The 17,999-nt window shown below is 33.4% G+C and overlaps 1 protein-coding gene across 1 annotated transcript in view; it reads left to right on the top strand.

Moving 5' to 3' along the window:
- The window catches only part of DMD (dystrophin), a 2,044,437-nt gene that overhangs the window by 911,183 nt on the left and 1,115,255 nt on the right, over positions 1-17,999 (top strand). Inside the window, exon 41 of the mRNA XM_025371836.1 lies at positions 14,240-14,434. Within this exon, the coding sequence (XP_025227621.1) occupies positions 14,240-14,434 (195 nt within the window). The remainder of the gene's footprint in view (positions 1-14,239; positions 14,435-17,999) is intronic.

Genomic DNA, 17,999 nt, shown 5'->3' with positions numbered 1-17,999 from the left:
ATATTGGGAGCCAATTAGTAGTACATGCCTGCCTACAGCTTAAATAGAAGTGAAGTCTATTATGAACAATGAAGTCAATTAGCAAGGGCCATGCCTGCTGATAAATATGTTATATAAACACTGTATTTACCCTGAAATCTGTGTCTTTTTGTGTCTACTCTTTGGTCCTAGTTCAGAGCTCTGTATGATTATTTTAAATGTATTATGGTATTAGTTTAATAGTTCAATTAATACAAAGGTAGATTAAGGAAACTTTACTCTTCATTTCTTCCTTCTGCAGATTCTTCCCCCACTGAGGCAAAAAAAAAAAAAAAAAGTCTACAGTTTAGTCTTATCTCTTTGTACTATATTCCATATACTATGCATTCTTACCAATGAATAGTATATATACATATATTTTAGCTTTTAAAAAATATTGCTTTATTCTGTGTATTATTTTAAATATAACAGTCAATTAGAAACATGTTCCCAGGTAATGTATATAGATCTTATACTTTCTTTGTGCAAGTCTTAGAAGATGAATCAAAATGTATTCTATTATTCTACATTTCTGGATTATTATATTTTGATTAGAAAAGGTGGTCTGTCAAATTTTTATGTTTGATCCTTTTAAAAATTTCCTCTCTCTATATATTTTTAATGTCCCAGTAAAATAGGAGAATATGCTTTCTCTAGTGTCCACAAAATATGGATTAAATTTAGCTTGTCGGTTTAAAAGCACCTTTATTCTTGTTTTTTTTTTTTTTTTTTTTGTCTATTTTAATCTAACAAATGATGGAAGAGGTGTATGTAAGGTACCAACTACAGCTATGATTGTATCATACTGTCCTTTTATTTCTAGTAATTTTTACCTTATGTAGAATGCAGCCAAATGTTTGGGGCATAGCAGTTAATGACTGCTGTACTTTGGGAGAAAGTGTGATTTTTAACATTACAAGCGTTCTCTGAGAAACATTTAGTGCTTTTTTGGCCTTGAACTATAATTCATTTAATACTATTATTTAGACTTTCACTTTTTAAAAAATGATTTTCTAAATCACCTGTCATTAACACAGCATTGTGACCTTGTATTTTTATGTTTCTTGTAAACAGCCTATAGATGGAATGTGCATTTTAAACTAGAGTATTTTGTCTTTTTATTTATACAAATATTTTTACATCTTTATAGGGTACATGTAATATTTTGTTACATGCATAGAATGTATAATGATTAGGTCAGGATACTTAGGGTATCCATCATCTCAAGTATTTATCATTTCTATGTGTTGGGAATAGTTCAAGTCCTCTCTTCTAGGTATTTGGAAATATACAATACATTGTTGTTGATTATAGTCACCCTACTGTTCTGTCAAACATTAACACTCTTTCTATGCAACTGTGTGTTTGTACCCAGTAACCAGTCTCTCTTCACTCATTCCGCCCACCTGCACTCTTCCCAGCCTCTGATATCTATAAAGACAAATATCACATGTTCTTACTAATTCGTGCTTGATCTTATGAACATATAAAATAGAATGATAGATATTTCATCTTTAGATGAGACATTTTAACCAACTTCATTTTTGTTATAACTCTTGTAACTGTGTATCTGTTTTAATTCCTTGTCATATTGATGGTCATTATTTTATCATTTTATTTACTCTTATCCCTTGTCTATAATTTTATAATTCATCATCATCTTCACTGAACTCTACTGCATCTCTTCCCGCACTTATAGGTTATTTATAAGTTACACTTTGTACTTGCATTTTACTAGTGCTGTTTCCTATTTTGAACAACAATTTTATGCCTATATTTCTGTAGTGTTGCTCCAAAATTAAATAAGAACAATGCCCTCATCACCAAGATGATTTAGTCAGTCAACTCCTCATTATTTTCAATCAAAGGCAAAATCCTTTAAAAACAAATAATTTAGAAGTTTAGTTCCTGACAACTATTGTTTTCACTTGTAGTATTACATATCTAGTTCAAGATGTCATGTTATTACTTAAATTACACTATCACTTCATAAAATATGACCAAAAACCACACAAGGTTTATTTCCTATCACTGTTTTCTTTTGTACCCTTTATTTCTCTTTGTTTTGAAATCTTTATTATACAATCATCCTTCAGTGTCTGTGGGGCACTGGTTTCAGGACCGCCCTACAGATACCAAAATTCAAGAACACTCAAATTATTTATATAAAATGGCATAGTGTTTGCAAGTAACTATGGACACCCTCCTGAACACTTCAAATCATCTCTAGATTATAGTACCCAATACAATGTAAATGCTATGTAAATAGTTGTTATGCAGTATTGTTTAGGGAATAATGGCAATAAAAATGTTTGTACATGTTCAGTACAGACACAGCCATCCATGTATTTTTGCAAATATGTTCAATCCATGGTTGGTTAAATCCACAAATGTGGAACCCATGGATGCAGAGGGCCAACTGTACTTCATTTTTAATTTGGTTGGAACACATGAGAAATGTTCTCATAAAAACATAAAGAATGTAAACTTTGTAAACCTTGCATTTTCGAAATGATCTTTACTTGGCAGTCATCGTGATGGATTTATTGGATAGTAACATTCTTTAATATCTCTCCTCTCTTTTTAGTGGTCTCTGTGGGTTATGAAGAATTGTCTTCCATTTTCCATTGTTTTCTTGTTTCAGCTGTCTTCAAGCTACTATTGTTTCCAGCGTAGTCTGCTTCTAGTCCAAATATTTATTTGTATTTAGCCTTTTTTCTTTCTCTCAAACTCTAAGGATGCTCTCTGTCCCACCCATTGAAGTACGGAAATTTCATTAAGATATAATTCTAAATGTTTCTAAATATGTGTCCCTATTTTTTATTTTATTTTATTTTGTTTTATTTTATTTTTGAGACAGGGTCCTGCTATTGCCCAAGCTAGAGTGCAGCGATGCAATCATAGCTCACTGCAGCCTCCAACTCCTAGGCTCAAGAGATCCTTTTGCCTCAGCCTCCTGAGTGGCTGGGACTACAGGCAATCAATACCATCACTGGCTACTTTTTAAAACATTTTTTGTAGAGACGGTGTCTCACTGTGTTGCCCAGCCTGGTCTTGAACTCCTGGAATCAAGTAATCTTCTCACCTCAGCCTCCTAAAGTGCTGAGATGACAGTTGTGAGCCACCGTTTATTCTTTAATTCTTTTTTGCACTTGGATAATATTTTAAATAACCAATTAATATTAATAACTTCTTTAGCTCTGGAAAATTTTCTATTATGATCATTTTAATTATTACAAATCTTCCATCTCTTCTGTTTTCTCATTCTGGTACTTATAGTTGCTTAATAGGTATCCTAGATCTATTCTCTAAGTCTCTTATTTTTTCACTATTAATACCAGTTTATTTCCATTTTTATTTAAGTAGTGACATTTTAATTTGGATTTAGTAGCCTGTCAAAATTACCTTTGTGAAAAAACTAGGCTACAAGTATTTTCTGATAGATATAATACTAGCATTAGAATTATTCATATAATCTTCGTTTTCACATAGTTTAAAATAGAACATATTGTTATATTTTTAATAAGCAATTTGAAAAAGAAATGTTTCTTTTATGATTGCCATTATAAAAGAATATTAATTGAGTGCCCATTAGGTAACTTTAACCACATTAAGTACTAGACAGCCCTTTGGACAGAGACTGAGTAGAATAAAAAAACCATTATAGAACATACTTTTGTATTAACCTTATCTATAAATAAAATGTATTATTCTCTAGATTAGCACTGTCCAATAGAACTTTCTGAGATGATGGCAATGTTCTATATCTACACTGTCCAATAAAGTAGCTATTAAGGCTACTGAGAACTTAAAACACGGCTAGCAAAAACAGATGTACTAAATTTTTAATTGTATTTCCTTTTAAATAATTTAGATTTACATTTCTTTAGTCAAGTATAGTTAATGACTACCATACTGGATAGTGTAATTATAGGCATCTTTACTATCACTCACATTTCTAATAAAGAGAATACTTTATTGTAAAACATAATTATGACATGCATATTTAGACATAGATACTGAGTTGCCACATTAATCTAGAGATAGTGTTTACATTTTCTGAGGGGTGTGATAAATGTAGTATAGAAATAAAAGTGTGAGTTTATTCTGAAAAATCTACTCAAGTTGACAGATCCACAAGGCAACAGAAGTTAAAACTGATATAGTAGTGTGAAATATAACTGCAGAATTTAAGGTATTTCCATACCTATTTTTTCTTGTGTTATTTTTATTTTCACACTGAATTAAGTATAGGTATGTATGTGGGGTGGAGGGAGGGTTCAATTTGCTTGTCAACATAAAAAAGATTGCTATAACAAGTATTCCCAAGCTGACATTTTGGAATAGCTTACAATAAAAAATATCTCCTGGATATATACAGGAAAACTTTTATGAGAAGAGTTTGGGAAGAATTATCAAAGATTAAAATGATTTTGTAATAGGAGTCTTCTCATAGCCTTCAATTTGCTAATAGACATTGTGACACCCATGAAGAAGCTAAAATTAGTATATTCTAATATTGTCTATGTATCATTACCTCAAATAATTGCTTATGTTTGTATTCATGTATAATGAGTTACATTAATACCTAAAAGACAACTTAAGAACCTAAACATGCATGTACAGTAGCATGTAGCTAATGTGCCATGAATTGGAGAAATGTGACGTAGTGAAATCAGATATACCTTTTAAATCTATGACAATAAAGATTGCATTACGAAATGAGGAAAATATTCCTGTTTGAATTCTGAATATTCCTAAATATAAATTATATTATAAATGTAGATCCTGGCAATTCTAGCCACATGTCTATCTTATAATTATCCTGTTAAGTTGATACTGGTTTCTTCATTAATTTATCCAACAGATATTTTTGATAATATACTGTATGCTAGATACTAGGCATGAGTCTTTGCTGCATTTGTTTGCTGCCTTATAAGTTGGCTAGGGTATATAACCTTATCTATTAATTCATAGGTTATTTTTTGGAGATGGTTTTACAAGGCAGGCCATGATTGTTGGTGCTTATATATTGATGCTTATCATGGTGGCAAACAAAGCCGTTTTCTTTCTCTTCTTTCACAGGCCATACTTAGTGACTGAAATTTTATCAAGTTACTAATTTATGTTAATTCTTTGAAAACCTTTATAAAAATGCAAATGTTGTCCTTTGAAAGAAAAGACTTTAAACCACTATAAGGCATTAACACATTTTCCAGATTCAGTTTATCAGCTTAATTATATAGTAAATGAGCTTGGCCCTGAGGAATTAGGTAAATTTCATGGTGTAGGAAGTAAGAATCAACATAAGGCAGGTCAATGAGCAGGTCTGTCCAGACCTTTTATATAGGATGCTATTTATACCTGGCCTTCTAGAAGTAGGGCGTATTTAAAGACTGGCAAATCCAGCATCATCTGCGTATCTTTTTCACTGATAGCCTGCCCTGCTTTAAAATTTTATTCTAATTTTAGAAAAATAATATGGGTATAAAGGATTATTTTCTTTCATATTTTACCTTGATTATTTTATGTATTTTAGTGAGTTTTATTCTTTTTTTAAAAAGGGGATAAATTATATTGTTGATCAATTCTTAATAATTATTCTGAGGTGGACATGCCCTTTTTTTCATTACATAGCTTCATATAAGCAATTTGATAGATGATGCAATAGGAAGGGGGAGATCACATAAGAGCAAACACTCTCTCATTGCTATTTTCTCTATGCAGGGTCATAACCAATATGCTTAGACTCATTAGGTTGATTATTCAAGGTCTTTTTACCCAGTGACTTGACTAAAACATACAAAACAAAGTATCGTCAGAATTCTGTTACTGTCATGCCATTATATGTATCCAAAACAGTGACAATGCAGATTATAAACCATACCCATCTCATCTGCATCATATTCTTTTGTTTTTATGCTTTATTGTTTGAGGGCTTTTTAATCACTCTGGACTGATACAATATTTTTGCCAAATTTTATTGTGATTTGCATTTTTATGCTTATAATGTCTAGTATAATTATCCCGGGGAAATAAATTAAAAATCCCTCAACTTTCTTTATTACTGTAATGATTCCTAGAAGGAAACTTGTCTTTCTCTGAAGACTTGTGAAGCTAACAGAGCTACTTGTCTAAGAAAACTTAAGTCTTTCCATTTATGGCCCATCAGAACCTACTTAAAGCCTGCAGTCCTATTTTGGATTTACATATCATTGTGTTATTACTTTTAAATAATCCATAATATCTAAGAATGTCCTTTTGAGGAAAGATAATCAGATATAAACTGACATACTTTCATATTATGGCTCATAGATTTTCATTTTATAGCTCACAGTAAATCATTAATAAATCTTGCTTTGAGGATTTGCTTATCTTCATCTTCATTAACACCAATGAAGTTAAAAAAAATGGCTCCATCACTATTTGTTTTTGTTCAAGGTAATAGTCTATTTTTTTAGTTAGACTTTTGATGCATTGATATATTTTTCATGTGCCATATTTATATGAGATATGTAGTTATTTTTGTGGCATGTGTCATAATAATATGTCATATAGTGCATTTTTCTTCTTGAGTTTCTTTGACCTCATAACTCATAAATGGGTCAGTAACCTCAATGCATTTAAAGGAGAGAGAAGTCTTTTAAATCATGGAGGAAAACATTTTGTTTAAAAACCTAGACATAATGCACCATTTGTTTCAAAACAGGATTGCTTTTATCCTAGGCAGTTATGGCCCTTCAAGAAACAAATTTTATGTAATGAAAAGAATGTGATAACTGAAGTTTCAGATAAATGAAAGTTTATTTAAAGTATTGTGAGTGATACCTGTGCCTACTTACACAGCTCAAAATCTCAAAACTGTTTTGACTTCAAGTTTAGATCATACAAATCATCATTTTGTTCTATAACAATCATTAAGCATTGATTGAACTTTTCGTTTTTAAATAAAAATAGGCATTTTATGGTTTCTTTCACATATCTTTTTTGTTTCTAGAAAATGAGGCTAGTGTATTATTTGGGGTATATATAGCTAAAAATGAAAATAAACACAAATAAAATCAATTAGTCAGATTATAGCATTTCCTTGCTAATGATGCATGAGTATCTATAATGATATAAGGTAAAGAACATTAACAAAAGCAAGTTGATTTTCAAAAGGTTGGACAGGATTTGTACACATCAGAACTCAGAAGGATATAATTATTCAAGGCAGAGTTAATGAAATTCAAATGAAAAGGATTAATCTGAATGAGTACATGGATTTTGCATAAAGAAGAGAAAATAAACATATTTCCAATTACACTGATTTTTAAATAGCTGTCTGAAATTTTTATTAAACCAAACTGAAAGTCATTCAATGGATGTAGTTTACTCATTATAGATTTGTGTGACTGTTTCAATAGGAGTGCTATACTTTTAAGGAATAGATAGTAAACTAGATCTCCAAATGTCTGGTTCTCTTGATTCAGTTTGTGGTAGTTTCTTGTATATGAAAATTACAAAAGTCTATATATTAAACATTATTGTGTATATCAGATTGCTATAATAAATGAGAATGTTCAAACTTAATAAAACGGAATTTTCTAGAAAATGAGTTCACAGTTTCCCAGTGGTGTCAAAAAGTTACTTTGGAATATGTCTATTTCTCATGAAAATTACAGGATCAACCCTTAGTTTTCTCTAGTCAGTTGATCTGTACCACTTAATATCTGTTATCTATGATGACTGGACACTATGTATTAAGATAGTAAATCCTTCAATAGATCTGTCATCATTAAATATATTTAATGTATAACATTAACCTTTTAGACTTTATAACATATAGCTGAAGCATTTTAGAAATTACAGGTATTCTAATTTATAATGGAAAGAAAAAATTTTTAAAAGATTACTTAATTATCAGTAGTTTAGGGTAGGAATGATTTTTCTCATTCAGATTTTTCTAAAGTAATAAACTATACCTTTTTATTGATTATGTTCAACCATAAGAATTTTAATATTTCTGGGGCCGGGTGCGGTGGCTCAAGCCTGTAATCCCAGCACTTTGGGAGGCCGAGACGGGTGGATCACAAGGTCAGGAGATCGAGACCATCCTGGCAAACACGGTGAAACCCTGTCTCTACTAAAAAATACAAAAAACTAGCCGGGCGAGGTGGCGGGCGCCTGTAATCCCAGCTACTACTCGGAGGCTGAGGCAGGAGAATGGTGTAAACCCGGGAGGCGGAGCTTGCAGTGAGCTGAGATCTGGCCACTGCACTCCAGCCTGGGCGACAGAGTGAGACTCCGTCTCAAAAAAAAAATAATAATAATAATAATATTTCTAAGTGTTCTAGAAAATTTGTTCATGCCATGGCTGAACATGGAGGAATTATTTCCGTGAATTGACACTGATTGCTCTATGGCTTATTTGTGACAATCTTGAAAATAATCACAATATGCATATTATTAGAGCATTCTCAACCTGCAGTTCAATGACTAATGTTTCTTTGAAGAGTATTTCAGTCAGGTTAATAAAAGTTTCTTCATTATTAAAAAGTTTGTAAAAAATGATTTCTAGAACCAGATATAGAATTATAATTGTCACTTATTTTGTGATCTAAAATTTTTTAAAAAATTGAACTCTTGTACACAGACAGTAAAAGGATGGTTACCAGAAAAATTGGCAATTTAAATAGATGTCACATAACTTCTTCTAAAAGACATTTTCATTGAAAGATAGGTGAAAATGGTTTTTAGTTTAATGTTCTGAAGAATATTTATTAAATCGGTATATAATAATCTATGGCAGACACATGGGATCAGGTGGAGGAAAGCTTAACAGATGAGAAGCCAGAGTACGGTGTGCTGCCTATATTCTTTAAGCCCTGGTTTAGGACTGTGATTAATACTAGATCTTATTCGCTGAGACACAGAATTCTGGTCTTAGAGCATGAATTATTATTTTTAAGTAAATTTAATTTTCAATTTATGCAGTGTCACTGAATGATTTTTTTCTTTTTAAAAATTATACTTAAGTTATGGGATTCATGTACAGAACGTGCAGGTTTGTTACATAGGTATACATGTTCCATGGTGGTTTGCTGCACCCATCAACCCGTCATCTACATTAGGTATTTCTCCTAATGCTATCCCTACCCTTGCCCCCAACCCCGCGACAGGCCCCAGTGTGTGATGTTCCCCTCCCTGTGCCCATATGTTTTCATTGTTCGACTCCCACTTACCAGTGAGAACATGTGGTGTTTGGTTTTCTGTTCCTGTGTTAGTTTGCTGAGAATGATGGTTTCTAGTTTCATCCATGTTCCTGCAAAGGACACAAACTCATTCTTTTTTATGGCTGTATAGTATTCCATGGTGTATATGTGTCAATTTTCTTTATCCAGTCTATCATTGATGGACATTTGGGTTGGTTCCAATTCTTTGCTATTGTGGACAGTGCTGCAATAAACATACGTGTTCATGTGTCATTATAGTAGGATGATTTATAATCCCTTGGGTATATATCCAGTAATGGGATTGCTGGGTCAAATGGTATTTCTGGTTCTAGATCCTTGAGAAATTGGCACACTGTCTTCCACAATGGTGGAACTAATTTACCCTCCCACCAACCATGTAAAAGCGTTCCTATTCTGCACATCCTCTCCAGCATCTGTTGTTTCCTGACTTTTTAGTGACCACCATTCTAACTGGCATGAGATGCTATCTCATTGTGGTTTTGATGCATATCTCTAATGACCAGTGATGGTGAGTTTTTTTCATGTTTGTTGGCCTCATAAATGTCTTCTTTTGAGAAGTGTCTGTTCATATCCTTTGCCCGCTTTCTGATGGGGTTGTTTTTTTCTTGTAAATTTGTTTAAGTTCTTTATAGATTCTGGATATTAGCTCTTTGTCAGATGGATAGATTGCAAAAATTTTCTCCCATTCTGTAGGTTGCCTGTTCACTCTGATGATAGTTTCTTTTGCTGTGCAAAAGCTCTTTAGTTTAATGAGATCCCATTTGTCAATTTTGGCTTTTTTTTGCCTTTGCTTTTGGTGTTTTAGTCATGAAGTTTTTGCCCATGCCTGTGTCCTGAATGGTATTGCCTAGGTTTTCTTCTAGAGTTTTTACAGTTTTAGGTCTTAGGTTTAAGTCTTTAATCCATCGTGAGTTAATTTTTGTATAAAGTGTAGGAAAGGGATCCAGTTTCCGTTTTCTGCATATGGCTAGCCAATTTTCCCAGCACCATTTATTAAATAGGGAATCCTTTCCCCATTGCTTGTTTTTGTCAGGTTTGTCAAAGATCAGATGGTTGTAGATGTGTGGTGTTATTTCTGAGGCCTCTATTCTGTTCCATTGGTCTATATGTTTTGCTACCAGTACCAATCTGTTTTGGTTACTGTAGCCTTGTAGTATAGTTTGAAGTCAGATAGTGTGATGCCTCCAGCTTCGTTATTCTTGCTTAGGATTGTCTTGGCTATATGGGCTCTTTTTTGGTTCCATATGAAATGTAAAGTAGTTTGTTCTAATTCTGTGAAGAAAGTCAATGGTAGCTTGATGAAAGTAGCATTGAATCTATAAATTAGTTTGGGCACTATGGCCACTTTCATGATATTGATTCTTCCTTTCCATAAGCATGGAATGCTTTTACATTTGTTTGGGTCCTCTCTTATTTCCTTGAGCAGTTGTTTGTCGTTCTCCTTGAAGAGGTCCTTCACTTCCCTGGTAAGCTGTGTTCCTAGGTATTATTTTATTTTCTTTGTAGCAATTTTAAATGGGAGTTCTCTCATGATTTGGCTCTGTCTTTGTCTGTTATTGGTGTATAGGAATGCTTGTGATTTTTGCACATTGATTTTGTATCCTGAGACTTTGCTGAAGTTGCTTATCAGCTTAAAGAGTCTTTGGGCTGAGACGATGGGGTTTTCTAAATATACAATCATGTCATCTGCAAACAGAGACAATTTGACTTCCTATCTTCCTATTTGAATATCTTTATTTCTTTCTCTTACCTGATTGCCCTGGCCAGAACTTCCAATACTATGTTGAATAGGAGTGATGAGAGAGGGCAGCCTTGTCTTGTGCCAGTTTTCAAAGGGAATGCTTCCAGCTTTTACCCATTCAGTATGATACTAGCTGTGGGTTTGTCATAAATAGCTGTTAATATTTTGAGATTTGTTCCATCAATAACTAGTTTATTGAGTGTTTTTAATATGAAGGGGTGTTAACTTTTATTGAAGGCCTTTTCTGCGTCTATTGAGATAATCAAGTGTGTTTTTTTGTCATTGGTTCTGTTTATGTGATGGATTGCATTTGTTGATTTGTGTATGCTGAATCAGCCTTGCATCACAGGGATGAAGTCTACTCGATTGTGGTGGATATGCTTTTTAATGTGCTACTGGATTTGGTTTGTCAGTATTTTATTGAGGATTTTCTTTTTTTGTTGTTGTGTCTGTGCCAGGTTTTGGTATCAGGATGCTGCTGGCCTCATAAAAAGAGTTGGGGAGGAGTCCCTTTTTTTGTTCTATTGCTTGGGATAGTTTTAGAAGGAATGGTACCAGCTCCTCTTTGTACCTCTGGTAGAATTCGGCTGTGAATCTGTCTGGTCCTGGGCTTTTTTTCTTTTTCTCGGTTGGTAGGCTATTAATTACTGCCTCAATTTCAGAACTTGTTATTGGTCTATTCAGAGATTTAAACTCTTCCTGGTTTAGTCTTGGGAGAGTGTATGTGTCCAGGTTTTTATCTATTTCTTCTAGATTTTCTAGTTTGTGTTTATAGTAATCTCTGATGATAGTTTGTATTTCTGTGGGATCAGTGGTGATATTCCATTTATCATTTTTATTGTGTCTATTTGATTCTTTTTTCTTCTTTATTAGTCTGATTAGTGGTCTATCTATTTTGTTAATCTTTTCAAAAAACCAGCTCCTGGATTCATTGGTAAATCTCATTTTTATTTAAAGTTCCTTTTTGCAAATGCCAAAGTTGTCAAACTTTGGGTTTGAGATTTTGTTTAAGGAAGTTAAATACAAGTTAGCAAACAAAAGTGAGTGTATTTTGAGTGTCTTTTTCTTTATTGTATTTGACCATACAGCTAAGTTTCTTGCTATACTATATTTATTAAGCAGCAATATGAATTTAAGGTAGCTGAGAGCATCTCAAATGAAAGTAATGAAGACTGAGAAAACTACATATCAAAGAAGAATCAGAAAATAGATATAAAAATCTTAGAATTATTTTTCTTTTAAGAAAAAATGATGAGGACATGCATCAAAACTTTTTTGAATTCCCACTTCTTTTTTAAGGCCACCTAGATTTGTTTCTAAATATTTTCAAGATATGTCCAATTCTGAAACAATTCCCTCGATTAAACAACAAAATAAATAAATAAATAAATGAAAAACTACTACTTGTCCTCTACTCCGTTCCTGATAACAAAAACCTTTGTTTTCCAAAAACTTACAGGCATCATTAAAAGCAAATATAATTGCACCATTAAATAAGTATTATAGGAAATATGCTTGCTTTAGATGATGTGAAGCTATCTTTACCGCAGAGGTTAAAGCAACTAATGCAAATAAGACAAGCTTATTAACTTGTGAATTTTATTAAGAACAACATAATGGTCATCAACCAATGTAATGCATGCAAAACACAAGCTTGTGTTACTTGTGCTGTTGATTCTACTAAGTGGTTAATGAGTCAGTGACAATTTCACATTCAAATAGCCTGCTGAGTTATTTTTCTTTTAAATGGGTAAAATGCTTATTATGAAATAGAGAAATTAAGAATTTCTTAAGAAATCTGTTAAATTCTGAATTTTATTTATCAAACTCTGGCTCAAGTTTCTAATATCCTTTTAAATGTAAATGAGAAATATATGTACATTATTCCATTGATCATGAAGGAATGTGTGCCATGGGTTTGGTCAAGATATACACAATAAAACAAATGTTGTAAAAGGTTTATTTATTTAAAAGCTAATTTGTGCAATTCTGTGAATTTGCTATATCATAAGTAGATGAGATATCTAAATTAGAATTATTTCATTTTTTGTATCATGTAAGAATTGAGTATGAAAATCCTAGGTCAGAGAAATTAAAACATAAATTGACGAGCTTATACATTTCACTCATCTTTGTGTGGGGTTCAGTCTAGGATCCCCAAAGTCCAATTTATTACATTATTGCAAAAATGAGTATCGTGTTGTCATAAAAGGCTCTGCAGTAACAAATGGCTATTTTAGCATGCTTATCGTCTGAACTTCCCCAGAGACCCTACCACTGAAACCCTCAGGTGACCTCATCAATAGGCAGGTGGCAGTTGATCAATTCTAGACAAAGTTACTGGGAGAATAATTTGAATTACAAGAATTTTGCTGCCTATAGTGTAGACAGAAGAGAGTAGAGGTCATCCATCTTTCGAATTTGCGTGCCAAGTAGTATTTATTTTTTGCTCTTATAAGGAATAGGGAAAGAGGCATTACTGGGAAACTCCAAAAGGACTCTGGAGCTGGAAATTCTCGTCATGTCTAGCACTTGGATCCCAGTCAGAAAAGTGTAGGTGCAAGAGAAGAGGCTAGTGCTCCCGTATATCTCGGGACATTCTGGAGTTCTTTTTAAAATACAAATTCCACAGTCAGTTCTGCTCATATAGCACCTTAATTAGCAGCTTAACTTAGCAAGAGAATAGCAACAAAAGCAGGAGCTAATGTCTAGACTTTGGAGGAGAAGAGGGCTTTAATACAGTTACATACCAGCCTAACTACTTTGTATCTGTTGTATCTCAATGAAGATTGGGGGAAAATGTATAGGAAAGTTGCCTTTGTTACCAATAAAACAGATATGAACCCCCTTCACCCAGTTCCCTACCTGGATTTCTAGGAAAATTAGAATTTTAAATGCCAGTTGCAAATTAGAATTAGAAATTAAAATGCTGGTTGCAAAAATCATCGTTTTCTTAGGATAAAACTTCTCTCCTTATGACCTCATGGTCTTTCATCTTATATTCATGGTGCTAATATGTGTGTATCGCTTATTATAAAATGCTTCTAACACTTTTTGGAAGAAGCAGGTATATAATTAATAAATAACCTTTTTACTAGACTTATCATCATGAGGTTTTGAATCTAGTTTCAGCCCAGTTTGTAGATTCACTTGTCAGCTGTAGAATGAGAGCTATATAAACTCAATAGAGGGGTTTTCACCATTAGGAAGCTAAAAGAATTGTTCTTTCGTATATCTATACCAGCACACTGTCCGTGAAGAAACGATGATGGTGATGACTGAAGACATGCCTTTGGAAATTTCTTATGTGCCTTCTACTTACCTGACTGAAATCACTCATGTCTCACAAGCCCTATCAGAAGTGGAACAACTTCTCAATGCTCCTGACCTCTGTGCTAAGGACTTTGAAGATCTCTTTAAGCAAGAGGAGTCTCTGAAGGTAAAAGCAAAGCACTTTCATTCAGATTTTACAAGGTGATCATACCAATCATTCATAATGCCAGAACAATTGACTTACATTTTATACATCATGATGGCATTTTGACTTACATATGGAATTCTTAAAAATACTTTATAGTGTGATTAGCTTCAGAAATCTTGGGTAGAAGCACCTAAGTTAGAAGATGTATTTTACAATATTTAGTGTTGAGAGACATCCTAAAATGAAGAAATGCACGAAAATAATCATTTTATACATGCAGTACGGATAGAAAGGAACCCCCAGAAAACAAACTTATATGGAGGAACAGTTTATTCCTAGCTAATGGATTATTTTCCTTTCATTTTCCAAAAAGGGAAATTAGATTTTTCATTTATATCTAATGTGCATTGTTTTTGTTTTATATTTTTTGTATACTTATTCAATTTCAAATTAATGTCAATACCTATGCTATAATATATGGAATAAAATTGAATAGAAATCAATAAAATATTTTCTTTATAACTGCTAGTGAAAGGCTACCAACAAAATCCATCTGTTTTCAAACCACCAGCAGCAAGTTACTGCATTCTGAAGTAAGACAAATCATGATAAGGAAGTAGGCTATGAATTTTAGAAGGCAGTGTCTGAAGATAAATGAATGTAGGATCAAGAAAATGTACATAATAATGTGTCTCCAGATAATTTCGTGATCATACATTTTATACTCAAAATGAAATATTATAGTGTACCCAGAGCTTGGTATTTTCCAATGCAAACGGCATGTGATTATAGGCAAAAGATGAGTTTGCTATCAGCAGCACATATTAGCTAAAGTATTTTATACTCAAATGATTTCCTGGAAGCTCATTCTATGTCACACATTTGCCTGTATGAATATACAAATGGATAAAGCTATTTGTTTGTTTTGGAAATCGGTGTTGCAGTATCTCAGTGACTTGACTTTAATATCTTACATTATATCAAATAAGCTATAAAATTACACAGTAAAATAAGAGCTTCACAGATCTCTGGAACTATTCCATCCATGTCAGTATGGCACTGTTTCTTACTCTGTTTGAAGTAAAAGTCAAATCACTCATTGGTACAATGATGAAAAAAACCCTAATCGGTTAGTAAAATAAAGCTGACATGCCAGAATTCCTGTCATTATTTCTATTAACTAAGTTCTCATGGCAGCAGAGTTTGTAAATTCAGCATTGTCATTCAACATGTAAATTACTGCGAATGAGCTAATATTCATTCCTTCCCAGGATCATGGATATTTGATTCAGGAGAGCAGTGACCCTGATCTTATTAAGTTGCCCATTGAATAACAGTCTCCATACCTCTTAACCTGGCATGCTCAGAATGGTAGACCCTTGGCTACACTCATAGTGGATCATTTGTTCATCCTGATCTATTTAATATTATTATAGCTGACATCAATCATAATAGTATTGATTACTGTGGTTTATAATATGGTATTATTGCAGGTTTAATTTAGCTAAATGGTTGAATCCCCATAAGATGCAGTTGTGGGTGTGATTTCTTCTCTCTCCCAACAAATCTCCAGCAGGTGAATGGGCTTCCTACCTTCATTGACTTTTTGAAGGGGGATAGTTTTGAGCTCAGTCTTTTCAATGAATATGTATTTCCTGTTAAAGACATTCATCATTGTCATTATCCAGTAGTAAAAATAGAAAAGCAGTGCATAAATTGTACAGCTGCTGGTTGGGAAGGTTTGAAATTAAATTGTGGTTGATTTTATTCCTGACAGATTTGCATGAATCAAATTACAGAACTATAGTAGGTATTGCTGTGCTTTAACATACATATTTTTTTGAAAGTGCAATATAAAACAAATAATATGTAATAAGTTAAAAGAATTACTTTCTAAACAAAATACAACTAAAATAGCACATATGGTTTCAATAGATGTATTGAATTGGAAAGCTACCTAATCATGTTGACAGAGACTATGCAGAAAAACACCAACTTATATATGGAAATCTGCATTTAATAGCAAAAACACTAGCTAAGGCAGAGCTAGAGAGGAATGAGAAACATACACATAAGTAATATTTTCGTTCTTATTTCAGAGCCAATATTAGCAGTTAATTGTGATTGTTTATATGTACAAAGTTAATAATGCTCATAACAGACAAGAGTACATAATTTTAGAAGAATTGCAATTTTTGGAAGTTTAGAACAATATTAAGTTGCATTTTATTTTTAAGAAAAAATCATTTTCATGATAAAATTTTCCAAAATATAATTACTGTGTTAAACCATCAAATCCTGCTTTAAAGTATCTCATATGAAAGGATGAACATAGAATTTCTTAGCATCATAAGTTTTAAGTTACCAAAAGGTTTTCTCTTGAGAGAGTTAAATATTTGAAAGCTTATCCTAAAAGCAGAAATGATCCACTTAGAAGACTTAACTGAAAGGATTTATCATCATGTGTCCATATGCCTAATTTTACTGACAGCGTCAGTTTTATTGGAGTATGAAACACTCTTGGGACATCACCCGTATCATTTCCTGACTCAGCATGCCTTGTACTCTGACTGGCAGCTGCCAGGTCCAAGTGTCTCTGTTTGCCTTAGGGCTCTCTCTAGTAATCAAAGCTCATGAGTGTCAGGTAGTTAAAGCTCTGCATCCCCAATGTTCCCCAGCAAACCTCAACCAATAACAGATAACTTTTGATGGATAAACACCACTACTCACTCGCTCTTCAGTTAGGGTAACTCTGAAGCATGATTTATGCTCTGACCCACAATTCTGTTCCAGGATTAAGACCCCATCGCACACAGTAAAAACCTGCCTCATGGGATACTTTTTACTTGCTCCCTGTCTTACCTTACACACACTTATCAGCACCTCCTTGGATCATTCCCAAATACATCCCATGTCTTAGAATCTGCTTTTAGGGGAACTCTATCTAGGATATTTTTGAAATAAATAGTGATATATTTACTGTGTAGTTAGCATCTACATAGAGAAATTCTTAGAAATAGTTCATGCAGGCCGGGCGCGGTGGCTCAAGCCTGTAATCCCAGCACTTTGGGAGGCCGAGGCGGGAGGATCATGAGGTCAGGAGATCGAGACCATCCTGGCTAACACGGTGAAACCCCGTCTCTACTAAAAAATACAAAAAACTAGCCAGGCGAGGTGGCGGGTGCCTGTAGTCCCAGCTACTCAGGAGGCTGAGGCAGGAGAATGGCGTAAACCCGGGAGGCGGAGCTTGCAGTGAGCTGAGATCCGGCCACTGCACTCCAGCCTGGGCGACAGAGCAAGACTCCATCTCAAAAAAAAAAAAAAGAGTTCATGCCTTTCGTGTGGAATTCTTCAAGTGATTCTGCTGCTCCCTCATTCAGGGAATCCTTAGCTGTTCAATTAGGCCTTGGTATCAATAAATGTGAATTTTTAGGACAAAAATAAGAACATAGCTTATAATAAGAATGACAACTATGATTTACCTTTTGCAATAATAAGAATCAATTTACAGCTAATATTATTCTTTATGGTGGAGTGGAATGTTTTCACCCTAAGATCATGAACAAGACAAGGATATCTGCCC

Source organism: Theropithecus gelada, chromosome X, assembly GCF_003255815.1.
Source record: "Theropithecus gelada isolate Dixy chromosome X, Tgel_1.0, whole genome shotgun sequence".
In the NCBI taxonomy this organism is placed as follows: Eukaryota; Metazoa; Chordata; class Mammalia; order Primates; family Cercopithecidae; genus Theropithecus; species Theropithecus gelada.
Note: the sequence above shows the minus strand (reverse complement) of the source record. Positions and strands in the feature narration are given on the sequence as shown.